This window comes from Gadus chalcogrammus, chromosome 14, assembly GCF_026213295.1.
Source record: "Gadus chalcogrammus isolate NIFS_2021 chromosome 14, NIFS_Gcha_1.0, whole genome shotgun sequence".
In the NCBI taxonomy this organism is placed as follows: domain Eukaryota; kingdom Metazoa; phylum Chordata; class Actinopteri; order Gadiformes; family Gadidae; genus Gadus; species Gadus chalcogrammus.
The window spans coordinates 45,001-65,991 of record NC_079425.1 but is presented as its reverse complement, the minus strand read 5'-3'; the positions used below and the strand labels follow the sequence as shown (position 1 = coordinate 65,991).

At 48.5% G+C, this 20,991-nt stretch overlaps 1 protein-coding gene across 6 annotated transcripts in view; it reads right to left on the bottom strand.

Annotated features, from left to right (window-relative positions):
- ppfia1 (PTPRF interacting protein alpha 1) overlaps positions 1–20,991 on the bottom strand; it is a 63,013-nt gene that overhangs the window by 27,731 nt on the left and 14,291 nt on the right. For all 6 annotated transcript variants that reach the window (XM_056608489.1, XM_056608493.1, XM_056608491.1 and 3 more), the window contains exons 4-15: positions 14,913–15,077; positions 14,033–14,107; positions 11,261–11,362; positions 10,770–11,003; positions 7,722–7,868; positions 6,364–6,498; positions 4,963–5,046; positions 4,493–4,624; positions 4,320–4,382; positions 3,903–3,982; positions 3,591–3,741; positions 478–701 (exon numbers count right to left, since the gene is read on the bottom strand). In XM_056608489.1, the coding sequence (XP_056464464.1) occupies positions 478–701; positions 3,591–3,741; positions 3,903–3,982; positions 4,320–4,382; positions 4,493–4,624; positions 4,963–5,046; positions 6,364–6,498; positions 7,722–7,868; positions 10,770–11,003; positions 11,261–11,362; positions 14,033–14,107; positions 14,913–15,077 (1,592 nt within the window). The remainder of the gene's footprint in view (positions 1–477; positions 702–3,590; positions 3,742–3,902; positions 3,983–4,319; positions 4,383–4,492; positions 4,625–4,962; positions 5,047–6,363; positions 6,499–7,721; positions 7,869–10,769; positions 11,004–11,260; positions 11,363–14,032; positions 14,108–14,912; positions 15,078–20,991) is intronic.

Genomic DNA, 20,991 nt, shown 5'->3' with positions numbered 1-20,991 from the left:
CATCCCTAATACACACACACACATCAACACCATCAGGTATACCAACACCAACACCATTAGGTATACCAACACGTCTCCACCATCAGGTAGTTCAATAATAGAAATGGGAAGTGGGCGCAGCACGGCAATGTTCCAGATTCATTTGACGCTTTGTATTGGTTGATGAAGACAATGAACTCAAAACATGACTAGACACACTTTAACAAGAAGTTTGTCTCAAGAGGACATAAGACCCCCTTTACAGTGTCCAGAGCACATGAGACCCCCTCTACAGGGTCTAGACCCCCCCTTCAGGATCTATACCCCCTCCACCTAACTAATCTACAGGGGATTGGATTTGGTTCATATGGTTTAGATAATGCATCAGGTTTGAGAGTTCCTCGTACAACAATCGAATCGCTAATCCAAATGAATCGGGACCTTGTGAATCGGAATCGATGCTCTAAATCGGTGGCACTGCCCGGCCCTGATCCGTACCTGATCTCGTTGTTGATGGCGTCCAGCTGCTCCTGCAGCATCAGGGCCAGGGTCTGGGCGTCCGCCTGGCCCCCAGGGGACAGCAGGTCCACAGAGCTGAACATGGTCTCTCGGTCCTCCTCTAGGTCCGAGGCCTCCATGTCGCTCTCGAAGGCCTGGGCCACGTTGGCCAGCACGTTGGCCTGCTGCACACGCTCCCACTCCTGCTCGTTCAGAGTCTGCACCTGGGGCCACGGGGAGGAGGGGCGAGAAGGCGGAGCAGGGAGGGGGCGAGAGAAGGAGGGGAGGAAGGGAGGAGGAGAGTGGGACCAGGCCGAGGGGGGAAGGGGAGTGGAGCCGGACCGAGGGGAGAGAGGAGGAGGGGAGGAAGGGAGGAGGAGAGTGGGACCAGGCCGAGGGGGGAAGGGGAGTGGGGCCGGACCGAGGGGAGAGGGGAGGAAGGGAGGAGGAGAGTGGGACCAGGCCGAGGGGGGAAGGGGAGTGGGGCCGGACCGAGGGGAGAGAGGAGGAGGGGAGGAAGGGAGGAGGGGAGTGGGGCCGGACCGAGGGGAGAGAGGAGGAGGGGAGGAAGGGAGGAGGGGAGTGGGGCCGAGGGGAGAGAGGAGGAGGGGAGAGAGGAGGAGGGGAGGAAGGGAGGAGGGGAGTGGGACCGAGGGGAGAGAGGAGGAGGGGAGAGAGGAGGAGGGGAGGAAGGGAGGAGGGGAGTGGGACCGAGGGGAGAGAGGAGGAGGGGAGAGAGGAGGAGGGGAGGAAGGGAGGAGGAGAGTGGGACCAGGCCGAGGGGGGAAGGAGAGTGGAGCCGGACCGAGGAGAGAGAGGAGGAGGGGAGGAAGGGAGGAGGAGAGTGGAGCCGGACCGAGGGGAGAGAGGAGGAGGGGAGGAAGGGAGGAGGGGAGTGGGGCCGGACCGAGGGGAGAGAGGAGGAGGGGAGGAAGGGAGGAGGGGAGTGGGACCAGGCCGAGGGGGGAGAGGAGGAGGGGAGGAAGGGAGGAGGAGAGTGGAGCCGGACCGAGGGGAGAGAGGAGGAGGGGAGGAAGGGAGGAGGAGAGTGGAGCCGGACCGAGGGGAGAGAGGAGGAGGGGAGGAAGGGAGGAGGGGAGTGGGACCAGGCCGAGGGGAGAGAGGAGGAGGGGAGGAAGGGAGGAGGAGAGTGGGACCAGGCCGAGGGGGGAAGGGGAGTGGGGCCGGACCGAGGGGAGAGAGGAGGAGGGGAGGAAGGGAGGAGGGGAGTGGGACCGGACCGAGGGGAGAGAGGAGGAGGGGAGGAAGGGAGGAGGAGAGTGGGACCAGGCCGAGGGAGGAGGGGAGGGGAGTGGGACCGAGGGGAGAGAGGAGGAGGGGAGAGAGGAGGAGGGGAGGAAGGGAGGAGGAGAGTGGGACCGAGGGGAGAGAGGAGGAGGGGAGAGAGGAGGAGGGGAGGAAGGGAGGAGGAGAGTGGGACCAGGCCGAGGGGGGAGAGGAGGAGGGGAGGAAGGGAGGAGGAGAGTGGAGCCGGACCGAGGGGAGAGAGGAGGAGGGGAGGAAGGGAGGAGGGGAGGAAAGGAGTCGGACCGAGGGGAGAGAGGAGGAGGGGAGCCGGGAGAAGATATGCGATGCAGTAACCAGATAAGAGGCAAAGAGGCAGAGAGGCCGAGAGGCCGAGAGGCAGAGAGGCCGAGAGGCAGAGAGGCCGAGAGGCAGAGAGGCAGAGAAAGGACAAAGAGGTTGAAGAAGGGATAGAAAGAGAGAAGGTGGAGAATGTTGAAACAGCTCACACAAGAAGACCAGAGCAAATGAACGGCTATGCATGGATAGACTTTTTCTACACTGAAATGCTTTAGAATAAGCAACTAAGGAACAGTCTCAGTCATTACACTGACTTACATGTCGCTGATGTCCAGAGTAGAGGCAAATAGAGAGAGATAAAGAGACAGAGACAATCAGCAGACAGAACCCAAACATGAGCGCCAAGGCAAAAGAATGGAGCCGTTGGTAACAATGCACATCAAATCAGTTGCCCCTAACCCTCATTCAAGTTTCATATTCAGAATAATGTCTTGTATATATATTATGTACCCCAAAAAAAATTGTTTTGCTACTTTCTGTTCACTCCAAATCAAGGAGAGGCCAAGCATGGTTTTTATGAACATTGATGGATTGACCTTTCAACACAAGCAAAACAGCTACATAACAAGGATTAGAAAGGTGATGGATTAGGATTAGAATACGTAGACCGGGAGGACTATCAACTCTTTGGTCCCTAAATGGTCTCTCTAACATAAGTCATCAGGCCTGGTCTCTCTAACATAACTCATCAGGTCTGGTCTCTCTAACAGAACTCATCAGGTCTGGTCTCTCTAACAGAATTCATCAGGTCTGGTCTCTCTCTAACAGAACTCATCAGGTCTGGTCTCTCTCTAACAGAACTCATCAGGTCTGGTCTCTCTCTAACAGAACTCATCAGGTCTGGTCTCTCTCTAACAGAACTCATCAGGTCTGGTCTCTCTCCAACAGAACTCATCAGGTCTGGTCTCTCTAACAGAACTCATCAGGTCCGGTCTCTCTAACAGAACTTATCAGGTCCGGTCTCTCTAACAGAACTCATCAGGTCCGGTCTCTCTAACAGAACTCATCAGGTCCGGTCTCTCTAACAGAACTCATCAGGTCCGGTCTCTCTAACAGAACTCATCAGGTCTGGTCTCTCTCTAACAGAACTCATCAGGTCCGGCTTCTAACAGAACTCATCAGGTCCGGTCTCTCTAACAGAACTCATCAGGTCCGGTCTCTCTAACAGAACTCATCAGGTCTGGTCTCTCTCTAACAGAACTCATCAGGTCTGGTCTCTCTAACAGAACTCATCAGGTCCGGTCTCGCTAACAGAACTCATCAGGTCTGGTCTCTCTCTAACAGAACTCATCAGGTCTGGTCTCTCTAACAGAACTCATCAGGTCCGGTCTCTCTAACAGAACTCATCAGGTCTGGTCTCTCTCTAACAGAACTCATCAGGTCTGGTCTCTCTAACAGAACTCATCAGGTCCGGTCTCTCTAACAGAACTCATCAGGTGTGTAACAATCCTGCCACTGGATGTTCCGTTGTCACCCATCTGTCTTTTTAGAGTTCATTGAGATCTTACCTTAGAAGGCTCATCTCGGAGTGCCGCCACCCGCCCCTTCTGGGGTCTTCTTAGCACCAGGGCGCCACCGTAGTGGTCAGAGTTACTGTCAATCATGGAGGAGGCGGACACTGGGTACCTAAAGTCTGGGGTGCTTGAGAGGAGGGATCGTCTGAGAGATTCACAAAAGAAAGACACGTGTGAGATACAGTAACGGTCGGCCAACGGTCGGCCAACGGTCGGCCAACGGTCGGCCAACGGTCGGCCAACGGTCGGCCAACGGTCGGCCAACGGTCGGCCAACGGTCGGCCAACGGTCGGCCGGGCTCCTTACCCATGTAACAACGAGTTACTCCTGCTCCTGCCCTGCTCGCTCTCTGCCCTCATCGTCTCCATCTCAATCAGGAGCTGCTCCTGCGGGGGGGGGAGTCACCAAGGACCGGCTTTAAGACAGACACACGGCCTGTCCTCCAACACTGGCCTCTGAGGACCACCTCAATAAGAAAGTCTGCACTGGCCTCTGAGGACCACCGCCGTCTAAGAAAGTCTGCACTGGCCTCTGAGGACCACCGCGGTCTAAGAACGTCTGCACTGGTCTCTGAGGACCACCGCGGTCTAAGAACGTCTGCACTGGTCTCTGAGGACCACCGCGGTCTAAGAACGTCTGCACTGGTCTCTGAGGACCACCGCGGCCTAAGAACGTCTGCAATGGTCTCTGCACAACAGTGTTAGCGATGAGAACAGTGATTACCTTTTCATGGTGCGACTCCTCGATCAGCTTCTTGGTGTGGTCCAGCTCCCTTATCAAGGAGTTCTGTCAGACATGGAAAGAGCTTAGCTGAGCCGTTCAGGCTGACGTATGGGACTAACATGATGAGCACATTATTATTTAGGGAGAGCACAGTGAGCTCCATTCTCCCGCACCTTGTCCTCCAGGGCAGACATCCTCTCCTTGAGGTGGAGCTGCAGCCTCTCGTTGGATTCCGACAGGAGCTTATCCACCGTCTCAGACAAACGCTTGTTGTGCTCTTCGTTCATCTTCTCTCGTTGCCGTGCCTACAAAGATGGAAAACATGGAAATAAAAGCATCTGGCTGGGCTGTGTTTAAGTAGAAAGGGACCAAGAGAACTCAGCTGATATAATAACTAGATCAGCTGGTCTGTACAGCTTTATGGTTTAGAACTAGATCAGCTGGTCTGTACAGGGCTTTATGGTTTAGAACTAGATCAGCTGGTCTGTACAGGGCTTTATGGTTTAGATCAGCTGGTCTGTACAGGGCTTTATGGTTTAGATCAGCTGGTCTGTACAGGGCTTTATGGTTTAGATCAGCTGGTCTGTACAGGGCTTTATGGTTTAGATCAGCTGGTCTGTACAGGGCTTTATGGTTTTCCCACCCTGATGAGTTCCTGATGCTTCTCCTCCAACTGGGCCTCCATCTGCCTCAGCCTCTCCTCCACGTTGCCATGGCGCTCCTCTGCCTGAAGGGATCAAAGTCACAGATCATGCCAAACGGCTCAACATCATATTATTTTGACAGGTGACTCGAGGTCCAACGCAGAGGGTAGCTGAAGGAGTGAGCTAATATCCTCAAAAGGATGGGGAGGATTCCCCAAGCGACCCGTTTCCTTCAGCAGCTCCTCTGCACCAGGCGGGGTTAGGGTTACTTCAACGTCTTTCCATGTTTTAGTTTTTTAACTAACCGAGTTGCCACTGGCTAAGAGACGTGTAGGATAATGCCGTTAACAGCACAGAGCAGCAAAGCAACATAGAAAAGACTTCAACATCAAACAATGGTGAACTAGAAATGCACACACAAAAGACAATGTAGCAAACCAACTTTTAAATGATTTGGGGGGACTAAATAACATTTACTTAGGGCTAGTAAGGGTAGGGTCAGATATGCGGCTGACCTAGCCTGGACGGGAAGAAGTGATGAAAAGAGTCTTCTCTTATACTGTGTCGCTTTCATCACCTGAACCTGAGCGCTTTGGGTTGGTGAAATCCTCCATAGAATTTGTATTTTTTGTGTCATTGATCTTAACCCTTTCTCGGACCCCTCACTCAGGATGACCCCTACGGTTGTCTGCATCGCTATCCTGAAGTGTAGAACACATTGGCCCAACCATTGGGATACTCTGTTCGGGACACCGTGCGGACGGTGTCTGGTCCAATCCCCATGCAGTCTGAGAGGGTTGGGGTTGGCGGGGGTGGACTCTGATTGGTTGTGTACTAGTTGTGACTAGGTGCTAGCGAATCAGCGTGGTGTGTCGTGAGGATGGTAAACAAATCATTGGACAGAGACGGCGCAGAGTTACAAACTACACTTAGTCGTTGCATCGCATTTTTGGGATATTTCTACATATTTCTGGAGGCCATGGCTGCGTGGGCCGCGCTGTTATTCTAATCTGATTAACTATAGCCTGCACTCCCTTCCCTCATTTTCGTCATCTCGCACAAGCGCAGAACATAAACGCTACCGTGTAGTTGGAAGTAGTCTTCGCAGCGTGCGTCAATGCAACTTTTCTGTCGAACGGTTCTGACGAGAGGCAATGGAATGGTTGGTTAAAGGCTGTTGGCCTTTGGTTTGAGTCTGGGCGGTTTGTGGGCCCCTAAATTACTAGCCGCAGTGCAGATAGATGCGTTCCTGCTTCCTTCACCCTCCGTACCTGGTTGAACCAGCATCTTAAAGGAGGTCACTTCCAGGCCGTTAAAAGATGATGATGCTTTCTGCAGTCCTATAGGGTTAGGAGGTGATGCTCTGTGGTCCTATAGGGTTAGGGTTAGGGTCCCGGTACCTTGGTGAGGGCGGCCACTCTCTGGGCCAGCTCCGCCTCCACCTCGGGCAGCGTCTCCGCCTTGCGGATGGTCTGCTGCAGCTTCTGCTCAGCCAGCTCCAGCTTCTCCTGGACGTGTCGGTTCCTCTCCTCCATCTGTTCCAACAGAACAGAGCGCTCCTATTCAGACACTTCAGGAATGGTTGGCCTGACGATGGAAGTGACTGTCCTGCGTTGATGAGGACAGCCGTCACACGGAGCGATGCCAAGAAAGACGTCTGCTGACGGCGCTACACTTTACCAACTGGAATAAATATTTTATAGACCCACACATTGGATAGAATACGCCCTGCAACATGGTCATAACCTCAGTTAGGGTTAGGGTTTAACTTGGTCATAACCTCAGTAAGGGTTAGGGTTCAACTCGGTCATAACCTCAGTAGGGTTAGGGTTCAACTCGGTCATAACCTCAGTTAGGGTTAGGGTTCAACTTGGTCATAACCTCAGTAGGGTTAGGGTTCAACTTGGTCATAACCTCAGTTAGGGTTAGGGTTCAACTTGGTCATAACCTCAGTAGGGTTAGGGTTCAACTTGGTCATAACCTCAGTTAGGGTTAGGGTTCAACTTGGTCATAACCTCAGTTAGGGTTAGGGTTCAACTTGGTCATAAGCTCAGTTAGGGTTAGGGTTCAACTTGGTCATAACCTTGGTTAGGGTTAGGGTTAGGGTTCAACTTGGTCATAACCTCAGTTAGGGTTAGGGTTCAACTTGGTCATAACCTCAGTTAGGGTTAGGGTTCAACTTGGTCATAACCTCAGTTAGGGTTAGGGTTAGGGTTCAACTCGGTCATAACCTCAGTTAGGGTTAGGGTTTAACCTGGTCATGACCTCAGTTAGGGTTTAACTTGGTCATAACCTCAGTTAGGGTTAGGGTTTAACTCGGTCATAACCTCAGTTAGGGTTCAACTTGGTCATAACCTCAGTTATACAAGATAAATAATAGCATTGGTTTGTTGCTGCTGGTGGTTGGCCGTTCAAAATAAAAAAAAATGTCAGAGAGAGAACAAATGGGGGAGTGGGGGTTGGAATTGTAGAAAAGGGGGGAGGAAGAGGAAGCATTAACACTGATTAAAAAGAAAAGAAAGAACACCACACAAGACATTTCCATCTCACTGAACAAATGTAAAGAGAATGTTCAACCGCCCTGTGGCTTCCCATTCACTGCTCCGCAGCTCCCTGGGGGGACACAGCAGGGATTCATAATGGAAGGGGGGGGGAAGATGCTCAGGAGGCCAAGTAACAGGAATAAACATGATGACCCATGTGCGGTACACAGAGCTCAGATACAGTAGAACAGATGTGTGTGGGCGGGATGCACTACCTGTCTGAAGAGGGAGTCCTTGTTGGCCACCTCATTCTCCAGTTTGTCATTGAGGTCGTGAACAGACGTGGCCTCTCTCTGGGCGGCGAGGTAACGCTTCTCCAGCGTGGTGATCCTCTCTTCCATGTCCTCCTTCTGGGCCATCGACTGCAGATACAAACAATCACAAAGTTCGGCTTGGCTCCGGATGTCTCATCTCTACCTTCAGTTTCCACCGGCTTGGGGACAAAGTAGTTTACCGGTCACCAGTTAGTTAGAGAGGGATGATTGTCCAAACTTGGTCAAACTGGCTGCCAAATGATACACTTCTGATCCACTTCAACCAGTTTGTACTCTTAACACTTATTTCCTTGGACCTTACTCTATTCAGAATAGAGAAATCCAAATATCATACATTTTGTATTAATTCTGTGAATGAAAAGAATTGTGGGGAATGGGTTATATACAACATATATGAGGCCCATGTCAGATAAAGGTTATATGTTCAACATGTGTTAAGCCCGTGTCAGATCAAGGTTATATATACAACATGTACAAAGCCTGGTTCTAAATCAGTGGAGGCTTCTCCATTGAGGAGAGGGAGGAAGATCCTCCTTAACATTGTTTAGAATAAAAAATGTAGATTGCCCAGACTACTGTAATGAATTAATGCCCTCAAATATGACTACTTTAATGCCCTTGAATATATAATGTTCGTTTCCCTGGGTAAAGGGACATTAGCCCCCCCTATTGCTTTTGACCTCAGTCTCCGTTGACTCCCATTCATTTCCCAGAAAGTACTGGCGGCCGGTGAATAACATGGGTTTCAATGGGAGAGAGGAGGAAAGTCCTCCTCTGAGTGGGTGTGACCTTACAGGCGTCTGATTCGCGCAAATATCTAGTCGCGCTGCGCTATGAACCAATCAGCAGGATCCCTGGCTGGTGAGCAGTGTTGCCAGATCGGGCAGATTTCCCACCCAATTGGGCTACTTTTAACCGCTTTAGGCTTGGAAAATTATCATTGGTCGGGAAATTTACCCAATCTGGCAACGCTGTCGATAACAAACAAACCCGCTCTTCCTGCACATTGCCGCTCAGTCTAAGTGAGGCAAAGCAGGTGAAATCATCTGAAGGATAACGAGATTCTAACATTTGCAAATAAAGTGTACAATGGAAACATTGGAAACAGAGGACATTGTTTATGTTTAATTACACAAAGCATTCCATTCATTGAGTTACAGTGCTATGTTAGCGACCAAAGAAAAAGGTAGACCACTTCGCAAAATCGAGATCACCTAAAGTAATGGCAACGGCAACGTCAGTGTTGTGGGTGCTACATGGTTTGCTAGGTACTCATGGCTTACTGGTAGCATTACTAGCAATCGACTGTATTGCTGGCCCTGTTTGCTAATGAATAATGGCCAGTCTCCAACTTGGGCTGTTTATGGTTTCCCTGATGTGAAAAATCTTGATAGGGCAACCAAACGCCACGACTAGTGTCAAGTTCACGTTGGTGCTGCTATGCGACTTTCCTTGCTAGGCACCATGCCTATAGATCAGGTTGAATCTAGAATAATGTTCTCGTTCTTTTACTAGTTTGCTACTCTGACCGTACTGTTTGATATTGTGGAAAGGGTGAATGATTCAGAGCATGATGCATTTTAAATGGGATCACTTTTGGTCAGTCTTTTCTTATAACAATTGTACCTGAAAATAAACATAGCTAAATTACAACCAATAACTTCAGTCAATGAGGGAAAAAATAGGCCCAGATTTTTTTATTTACTTTTACAAATCAAGAGTAGGTCTGATTTGACTAATGGGCTTTGCATCCTTTCCTTCTGCCCTTGTAGTCCATTTCAAAGACATGCTGCCCACCAGCTTTCAAATTACAGTGATGCCACTGGTGGCTTCCAGGCTTTGTATCAAATGTATTCACATAACTATCCCTCCCTACTATTTTGTAGTTCACCAAAACACCCTGAAACAACTTGAGTCTCACATTCTTATGCCACCATACACCAACAGTGCAAGCAGGCCAATGGCAACCAAGCGCGCGGTCCTTCCTCCCTCACCAGCCGCCACTGATACATATATATATTAGGGATGGGCACGAGTAGTAAATTCCAAATTTGAGTGATCGAAGGAATTCCTCGAGGATCAATCGAGTACTCGTTAAATCAAATCTATTTTTAGAATGCAACGCATCTGCAGCAGGAATAGGCCTGATGATGAACGGCAATATTACCAACCAAACATGTAATGCTTATTCTCCATCAAAACAGTCAGAGTTATCAGAGTATTCATTATTTATTTTTGCAAACGTTCAAAACACATTTTCCTTACAAAAATAAATATGCGTCTCACAATTTAAATCACGTCGAACCAAGGCCTGTAACAGTTTAAAAAAAACGAAACAAGTAGCCTAACCATTGCAAATAAATGCTTAAAGCTGCAAATAAAACGGCAGCAAATGGACTATGGAAATACTCAGCGTTGTGATCTTCTCTACACGCCCGGGATTACAGCTGCGTCTTGCGGCGGTGAAAATAGCCGACACACTTTCACCGTTGCTGCGGTTCTGCTTTCCCGAACTCACCGTTGTGTTTCAGGAGCATATGTTGCCGCATAGTACTTTCTGGTAGCTCGATTTCGCTTGGCATATTTTACATTTCACCTTATGATCTCCTATTTCTTTAAAGTATTTCAATTCTTCGTTGCGGTTTGCTTTAACCGCCATCTCTTAACTTTTTTAATTCTGGCGTGCCTGCACACGGCACGGAACGCGCCATGGAAATGGATGCATTTAATTTTCTTTGTGCCCACGTCATGCGTTAGTGGCGCCGACAGAAAATTGATACATTTGCTTCAGAAAACTTTGTCTGTGTGTGTATATGCAAACTCGAGTTTGCCTGTCCACCAACCGAGTTCATTTGTAACGAGGAGTACTCGAGTAATCGATTCCTCACGCCCATCCCTAATATATATATATATATATATATATATATATATATATATATATATATATATATATATATATATATATATATACTGTAGTCTCTCCATTACCTCTCTCAGGTCTCTCTGCAGCCGTGTGTTCATGTCCTCAGACTTGATGAGGTCCTTGCGGGCCGTGTCCAGGTCCTCCTCCAGCTCGCTGATGCGTGAGGACATGGCCGCCATGCGCTCCTTCATCTGGCCCAGGTCAGAGGTCTGTCGCTCCACCACCTCCTGCAGCTCCAACACCCGCCCGGCGCCTGAACCGCAGTCGTCCTCGAGACCCAGGGAGCCGTCCGAAGAGCGCTGGACAAGGGGTGGTCAATGCAGACCTAATTAACAAGGCTTACAGGGTAGGGCGTTGGGCAAAGGGTTACGGGACGGTCCATATGCTTAGGTTAGGGCTGACCCTAACCTAAGTGTTAGGGTAAGGGTTGGGGCTGACCCTAACCCTTACCCTAACACTTAGGTTAGGGCTGACCCTAACCTAAGTGTTAGGGTAAGGGTTGGGGCTGACCCTAACCCTCAGTGCAGAGACCCAGAGAGGATAAGGTGAGCCTCACCTTGCCGTTAGTGCTCGCTACATTTTCAGAGTTGTGGTTGAGCTCGTGGGTTCCGTCTAAAAGCCCTCTCTTTTGGATGCTCTGTTCCCTGAGGTATGCCACCTAAAATGATTGAGAGAAAATAGAAATGAAAAGGTAAGGCGCAGTCCAACTAAACCTTTTTACACTGCTAAATATGCCCGTCTTTTGCACGCCTTTTTCCCGGCATGGTCCGCAGGTTTACACTGACCGAGGTAATTTAACGGCCTGAATTGGCACCCCAATTTAACCTCTCGGACCCTACACATATTGCCGGTTTCATTTTCATGTAAATGCGATTAGCTGGCTCCGCAGTTCCAGGGACGGGACTTGGCTAGGTGTTGCTGCACTGTCTCTCCAACAGAGACAACGCAGCGATATCAACATGATTAGTTCTAACTGGAGAGACGGTAAAATGCACTGCTGACCATCATGGAAGAGAAGGTGATGCAGTCGCATTTAACAAAGACGGGAAAGATGGTGCGATTTCCGAGAGTACCAGAGGAACGTTCCTTACGAGGCTTTTGTCAGGATAAAAAATAAGTGGTCAGAAAAATAAAGAATAAGTTGGCGTTTTTGCACTTGAAAATAGTTAATGGCGTTTGTAGCCTACACTCAGACGTATACTCATTCTTGCATGCGAGTGTCTTGAATCATGAAAAAAATAAAAACACTTGGGGTATGCAGATTATCCTAAAGAGGTCTACTCTCCAAGCGTAGCCCTGCATTCTCCATTGAGCCTAGAAAGCCGGCTCTGTGACGAAGAGGGATTATACCCCCTCGGTGTTACAAAGGCAAGACAGCGAAATTGCAGGGCATGTGAAGCCAGCGGAGGAGTGTAAAAATGCCTACTACAAAATAACTGCTTTAAAGATAAGACTATGCATAGCTCAAGTGTAAGTGCAGCGTCACCCATCGAGAATCTATTGAGATACTTACGATGATCTCTAGTCTACACCACAACTATGATTGGTATACTTTGAAGGTGAAGATGCCACACAAGAAAATAACAGCAGGACTCTACAACTGCAGAACGTAGCGTAGCGTAATAGCTCACTCATTGTCTGCTCAGGGACCAGAGACCAGGACAGTGGGTCTGACTGCACTATGAGACCAGAGACCAGAGACCAGGACAGTGGGTCTGACTGCACTATGAGACCAGAGACCAGAGACCAGGACAGTGGGTCGGACTGCACTATGAGACCAGAGACCAGGACAGTGGGTCTGACTGCACTATGAGACCAGAGACCAGGACAGTGGGTCTGACTGCACTATGAGACCAGAGACCAGGACAGTGCATCTGACTGCACTATGAGACCAGAGACCAGGACAGTGGGTCTGACTGCACTATGAGACCAGAGACCAGAGACCAGGACAGTGGGTCTGACTGCACTATGAGACCAGAGACCAGGACAGTGGGTCTGACTGCACTATGAGACCAGAGACCAGAGACCAGGACAGTGGGTCGGACTGCACTATGAGACCAGAGACCAGGACAGTGGGTCTGACTGCACTATGAGACCAGAGACCAGAGACCAGGACAGTGGGTCTGACTGCACTATGAGACCAGAGACCAGAGACCAGGACAGTGGGTCTGACTGCACTATGAGACCAGAGACCAGGACAGTGGGTCTGACTGCACTATGAGACCAGAGACCAGAGACCAGGACAGTGGGTCTGACTGCACTATGAGACCAGAGACCAGAGACCAGAACAGTGGGTCTGACTGCACTATGAGACCAGAGACCAGGACAGTGGATCTGACTGCACTATGAGACCAGAGACCAGGACAGTGGGTCTGACTGCACTATGAGACCAGAGACCAGGACAGTGGGTCTGACTGCACTATGAGACCAGAGACCAGGACAGTGGGTCTGACTGCACTATGAGACCAGAGACCAGAGACCAGGACAGTGGGTCTGACTGCACTATGAGACCAGAGACCAGAGACCAGAACAGTGGGTCTGACTGCACTATGAGACCAGAGACCAGAGACCAGGACAGTGGGTCTGACTGCACTATGAGACCAGAGACCAGGACAGTGGGTCTGACTGCACTATGAGACCAGAGACCAGAGACCAGGACAGTGGGTCTGACTGCACTATGAGACCAGAGACCAGAGACCAGGACAGTGGGTCTGACTGCACTATGAGACCAGAGACCAGGGCAGTGGGTCTGACTGCACTATGAGACCAGAGACCAGAGACCAGGACAGTGGGTCTGACTGCACTATGAAACCATAGACCAGGACAGTGGGTCTGACTGCACTATGAGACCAGAGACCAGGACAGTGGGTCTGACTGCACTATGAGACCAGAGACCAGGACAGTGGGTCTGACTGCACTATGAGACCAGAGACCAGAGACCAGAGACCAGGACAGTGGGTCTGACTGCACTATGAGACCAGAGACCAGGACAGTGGGTCGGACTGCACTATGAGACCAGAGACCAGCACAGTGGGTCTGACTGCACTATGAGACCAGAGACCAGGGCAGTGGGTCTGACTGCACTATGAGACCAGAGACCAGGACAGTGGGTCTGACTGCACTATGAGACCAGAGACCAGAGACCAGGACAGTGGGTCTGACTGCACTATGAGACCAGAGACCAGGGCAGTGGGTCGGACTGCGCTGTGTGCTTAGAGACGAGGAATAAAGAAGGCCTCAAGCAGGAAGCCGAGACGGAATATGGGTCAGTACTCTCCCAACATCATGTGCATGCGTGTGCGTGCGTGGGAGTGTGTGTAGCACTTACCTCTTTGTGGGACATAGTGAGCTGTTCTTCTAAGGCGCTACATCTTTCCAAGGCTACGCGTAGTCGCTCCCGCACCTGCATCACAAAACAAGGACTCAGAACAAGGGCCCGACCGATATTGATTTTTGAGTGCCGATGCCGATTATTTTCAAGAAAAATTACGATTACGAATTAATCGGCCGATTAAAAAAAAAAAAAAAAAAAAAAAGGAAGCATATAAAACATAGTTTTTGATACCTTAAATATACTTTAAACACTTTTGACGAATATGTGAATTGAATGCAGAACCTTTGAGTGTTTTAGAACACATTCACAGTCAAAAATGAGTGTAATGTAAAATGTAAAATAAATAACTAACTCCCAATGTGCTGCGCTCGTGAGCAGTGACTAACACGTGCGTGCTGAGCAGTATGGTCACACCGTTAGAGTCTACAGTATAACAAATTAACATGGCCTGGGACCTAAAGAAAAACAGGCACAACATGCTCAAACAACGCGTCTTGTGTACATTGGTGAGGTGAGCGCACAGCTGCCTGAGCGAGCGTGCTTTCATGTTGTACGGTAAAATTCAATCTCCTCTTTCTTACTCCAGCTTAAGTTGTTAGTTAGCAAGGCGAGTAGGAGCGCAATCTGCATGATACTAAGCGCAATAACATAAAAAAAATAAAAATAAAATAAAAAAAATGATTGGTTGTAATCGGCGTCTTTTTGGCCGATGCCGATTATTTTCAAAAAGGCTATAATCGGCCGATTAAATCGGCAGGCCGATAAATCGGTCGGGCCCTACTCAGAACCGCTTCTCAGAGCAACAACACTGGTTGAGTGTGTGCACCTGTTGAGTGTGTTCACGTGTATGACCCTCCTCACTGTAGGGCCTTACCTTTTCATCGAGGGCTTTGTGGTGTTCGAACAGGGACTTGAGGGCTTTGAGGACCTCCACCTCGCTGGAGACACCGGCCGGAGACTGGGCCTGTCTCTTCACCACCGTCATCCTTAGACTGCGCTCGTGACGGGACACCAGGCACTCCAGATGCTCCAGCAACAGCTGGGAACACATCAGGCTTCACTTCAAACTCAGGCACTCCAGATGCTCCAGCAACAGCTGGGAACACATCAGGCTTCACTTCAAACTCAGGCACTCCAGATGCTCCAGCAACAGCTGGGAACACATCAGGCTTCACTTCAAACTCAAAACCTTTTGCAGCATTTGTAACCAGTTACAGCATTGACAGCTTTAGGGGCCACTCACACCAGGGCCGTTTGCCTGTTCCGTGCTGCAGGAAGATTCAGCACGATTCCCCCCCTCCCCACTCCCCCCGCTGGTCCGTGGTCACACTGCTCCCAAAGGCCGTGGCCTGGGCACGACTGCTCCTTCATACATACGTCATCATGTCGTAATACGATAAATACGTCATCACGAAGCGTCCTCGCCGCCATAACAACAACGGAGATCAACAACGTGAATGCTGTCGTCGGCCCAAATTTCAAGTAAACACTCGACTTCACTATCGCACCAACTTAAACCCACTCGTGAACCGCTTGCCGCCATTGTTTGAAATGATTGTTGTGGGGAAGAAGGGCATGGACCTATAAAGAAAGAAGGGTCGCGCAAGGACTACGTCATCCAGCTCACGTTGCGTATCCGCGCGTGTGCGTGTGTCATCTCATTAGCATTAGGGTTGCTGCGGTGTGGACATTTTCACACCGAGTAATACGCTCGTGTCAACACCGGTATTACCGGTAACGGTGTTAACTTTGAAACTACATCTTCTCCGTCAACTCTCCACTCACACTCGGTGACAGCGCGCCAATTCTCTGCGTCTTATAATTAAGCAATAGAACACGACAGGCTGTGGTATGTGCTCATTATACCACTGTTGTTCGGGTTAGGGTTAGGCGTTGTTCCGCCCGACGCGCAGTGGAGGGCCGGCGACCCCCTTCACAGTGGTATAATGAGCACATTTTTTTTAAGTTACCACTGACTGCAGTGATCTATTGCTTTTATACAACGGTTACTATTATGGCAAAACGAAATTCATAGACACACTACATTTAAAAAAAAAACAAGAAAGTCAAAGTAGCTGTTTTATTAAAGAATACAAAAAAGTAGTCCCTCCTGGCTGCCTTCAAAATGCACGACGGTCGCCATGCAACACACTTTAGCATCCCTCCGAGAGAAGGCTCGGCTAGAGTGGTTCGCCGGCAATTTATCCTATGGAGCAGTTCACTAAGCTTTCGTTAGTCTCTCCATCGCCTTGCTCACTCCCGGAGTAACAACATTTACACCCTCTCCATCATTCAACATATTTTTTACTTTGTAACTGTTTCTACTTCCAGGCGCGCAGTGTTATGCAAACTTTCACAAAATGATTGGGCGTCATAGCAGTTATGTATACGCTCATTATACAACAGTTAGGAACCAATCAGATCGCTGGATTCAAGCCACCCGTTGTATAACATTCTATATATAATAGTATAATATAATTTTATATATCATAATATCACGGCCAAAAGCTCTGTGCGCCTCCGGATGGCCGTAGCGCGGGGAGCTCACGTAGGGATTGGGCTTCGGGGGGTTTGTTTACCGGCGTTGCTATGGTTACCGGTCTTGTAAGGAAGCGCGTCAATTCTCGGCGAGCCAATTCTCTCCTGCACAGAGCAGAACTGTGGGCTATTCTACACATTTTAATTTTCTTAATTCTAATTATATTATTCATTTTTTTGCTGAATTTGTTTTTTATTACTGAAAAAAAAGAAAAAAAAAAAATGGTGTTGCCGGTGTGCAACACCGAGTAATCGGTGTTGGCCTCAACACCGGTAACACTTGTAATACCGTATACCGCGGCAACCCTAATTAGCATCTGTACTTTGGCCACGGCACACAGACTTTAGTATGCAAATGAGCTCGGGCACGGGGCCGCGGCCCTAGTGTGAGTGGCCCCTCAATGTTGTAAATATCCTGCTATCCAAGGAGAAAACGGGATTTGATCTAGCCCATAATGTTAGAGACCTGTGGCTAGATGAAGGGGAATAGTCTAATGAAGATCTGCATAATAATTAGAGTATGGTGGTTGTCAGACTGTGTTTAGATGACAGAGTATGATTCAGTCAAGTGCCTTTGGTTGAAAGGCACTTACTATGAACCTCTCTAATCTGTCCAGTGTACAGTCACCCTTAACCTTTGTTAATGTTTCCCTCCCCCATGTACAACCATCAAATCTTTGTCCCCCCTAATGAACCTCTCCATCAGTGGACAGCTCCCCCCTTAACCTCTGTCCCCCCTTAACCTCTGTCCCCCCTTAACCTCTGTCCCCCCTAATGAACCTCTCTATCAGTGGACAGCCTTAACCTTCCCTCCACCATGTTCACTAGGGTTGGGCAATCGCCTACAAGCTTCCATCGTCCGATAGTGCCCCCTAGCGATCGCCAATAGTCGATGCTATCAGGGGGGGGGGGGGGGGGTGCGCACGCAACTTTTTTTTAATAATTGTATAATAATAAATATTTGTAATAATTTATCACATTATAAAATTGCGGTTATATTCCATTTTTTTCTTAAAAACGATACGGATGGTCTTCCCCTTGGACCAGCGTGAGCCTCCGCTGATTTAAGTTTTGATACGGCGGTTCCAGCGGCACAGCACATGACATGTTACACAAAATGGAGGCTATCTTAGTTAGTAAGACGACAGCAATTTCGCCCATATGGAAGTTTTTTGGATTCAAGCCAAATGAGAAAGGTGAACCTAAAGACGTCAACCAGCCGATATGTCGGCTTTGTAGAAGGATGATTCCGGTGAAGGATTCCCAAACAACAAATTTACACGGCCATTTGAGAGTGCATCACCCGGCAGATCATGCTTCTTTAGCGCCACGTGCCGCGGCCTCCGCTGTTGCTACAACCTCGCAGCAGCTCTCCATCCTGGGCGCCTTCTCAAGGGGAACCAAATACAAGCGAGACAGCCTTCGATGGAAGCAGTGTACCACAGCTGTGACCCGGTATTTGTGTAAAGAAATGGTGTCCTTCAAGACGGTGGAGAAGACCACCTTCAAAGAAATGCTGGCAACGCTGGACAACCAGTATGAGTTGCCTACGCGCAAATACTTTTCCCAAACTGCCATCCCCAATGTATACAATGAAACCAGAGCATCGGTTGTCACCGAATTAAAATCGGCCTCCTTCATTGCCCTGACCTCAGACATGTGGTCATCCGTGAACATGACGCCATACATGTCTCTCACAGCCCATTATATAAGCAAAGACTGGCAACTGGAGGCGAAGTGTTTGGCCACATCCTTCGTCCCAGAAAATCAAACGAAAGATGTGCTGGCAGACGCCCTCAAAAGTCAGCGCTCAAGAGTGGGGCATAGAGGAAGAAAAGATATCCTGCATCACAACCGACAATGGTGCAAACATTATTGCGGCCGTCCGGGAGCTCAAATGGCCCTGGTTGCCAGTTGAACTGCTTTGGACATAATTTGAATGTGGCCATAAATAACGCACTTGACAGAGAAAAGGATCGCACTAGTCGTGCGTTTGGGGTCTGCCGGGCAATCAACGGCGCCTTTCCTCACAGTTGGCAACGGAAACGGGAGCTGAGCAAAGCCCAGGATGAGCTACAACTCCCCAACCATGCTGTGATTACGGTAGGATTATTAGATTTTATTAGTAGGCTAGTGGTGTTATTATGAATAGGCAAATATTATTATGCAGGCTATTGGGCTAATCAGTCTTATTTTAAAAACAGGACTGTGCAACACGTTGGGGTTCGAAGCAGAAGATGGCAGAGAGGATACTGGAACAGGCCGCAGCAATCAAGAGGGTTTTCGCAAACGACAGAAGCCGCCGTCCCCTGCCAAACCTGACGTGGCAAGATGAAGCTGTGCTGGAGGCAGTGAACAAAGCTTTAAAACCTCTTTCCGACTTTACGGACATACTGTCTGGCGAAAACCATGTGACAGTCTCTTCCTTGCTGCCCACGCTACAATTATTGAAAGACAACGTCTTGAAGGAAGACGACGATGACGTCCGGATGACGTCCGTCATTAAAAGCGGGGTGCTGCTGGAACTAGATAACAAATACGACAATGAAGCGTCATTAAAATTAATGTGCTTATCTGCTCTCCTCGACCCCCGCTACAAGGGCGACCATATCGATGCCGTTTCCCTCGACAGCACGAGAGTTCGATTGGAGGCAGAGATGGTGTCATTCTGCAGGAGGCAGACCACCGGACAGGTAAGGGTCAGAGTGGAGGATGTTGAGACGGAGCAGCCAGTGGCACCTATTCCACCACCACCACCACCTAAGAAAATAAAACCTTCCCTGGGTAGCCTTTTGGGAAAGGCGAAGCAACCTGTGACACTCACTGAGGAGCAACGGGCAAACGCAGAAGTAACAGCATACCTGCAAGAAGATGCACTGGATGGGGACAGTGACCCACTCGCATGGTGGAAGGCAAACGAGAACCGCTTTCCGTTAATGGCCAAGATTGCGAGTAAATATCTTTGTATATGCGCTACTAGTTCACCTTCTGAGCGTGTATTTAGCACTGCAGGCAACGTTGTCACGCCACTGAGGAGCTTGTTGAAGCCAGAAAAGGTGAATATGCTGGTGTTCTTGTCCAGAAACCTGTAGGCTATGCACACACTTTAAAATGTGTATTTATTATTAGGCTTTTAGGCATACATTTGGATTATTTCGTTCCTCTGAATCCAAATTAGGTTTTCTTTCGATTGGTTCTACAGTCTGCAATAGTCCTAGCAAATGTTGTGGCCATTTTTATTTTATTTGCTCTGAAATAATTTATTTTCATTTTTTAATTTGCGAAATGGACACTCAGACTTAATTTTAAATTGTATTTATTATTATGCTTTTAGGCCTACTTGCACTGCACAATACAATTGGACTATTATTGTTTGTCAGCTAAAGCTTTTAAACATTGGATTATTTCGTTCCTTTGAATCCAAATTTCGTTTTCTTTCAACTGCGTTCTGCAGTCTGCAATAGGCCTAGCCAATTTTGTGCCCATTTCTATTTTATTTGCTCTGCCAGCATTTTTTTTTCATTTTAAAAGAGTTTTGTGAAGACTTCGCCATCTGTTATACTTGTGTTATGTTCAATACTCTGTTATAATTGTTCTTTAAAAGCGCCGACATAATTATATGAAATTGTCTCTTCTAATATTTCATTAGTTTGATCATATAGCCTGATATCATAAACTCCTAAATCATTTCAAAAATATATACATTGCCCCGTAAGCTGCGCGCGCAGCCTTTGCCATTGCGCTGCAGGGTAGGCTAATATGGTGAAAGAAAATACAGGCTTTGAGTATAGTTACACATATCAGTGTTTCCCTTACAAATGAGAATGAATTGTGAAACATTTTCCCCTGCTCAAGCAGATATTTTTCTATTTAATTCTTCTTTTCAAAGTTTTTCAAAGTGACATTTGCAGCGGGGTGTGATGTCATTTCGCCGTGCGAGCAGAGCGGTAGGTTTCGAGCCCCTCCCCTCTCCTCAAATACGGCAGGTCAGCTACATAGTGTGTTTCCACCTGTGCCAGTTAACTTCAATTACAATTTGCGGGGCTTTTTAAGTTGTAAAAAAAAGCCACCACAGCGCCGTTTTTCAGTTTTTTTAATTTTTTATTTTTTTATTCTTAAAAAAATTATCACCTTTTTATCGGCAACTTGAGACGATCGACGATGGAATCCATCTATCGGCGATAGTCGATAGAATCGACTATCGGCCCATCCCTAATGTTCACCCTTTATATCTCTGCTCGATGATTCAACCAGAAACCTTGCTGTCGGGAGTTTCTTAGAATAATCATTTATCATCACTGCTAAAAACAATTCAGATGATTCTGAAATTGCTGAATCCATAAATGAAACCATGATCCCAGAAACTTTAGAGTTACAAAAATATATGAAATAGCAACAGGCTTCAGGAAAAGTAA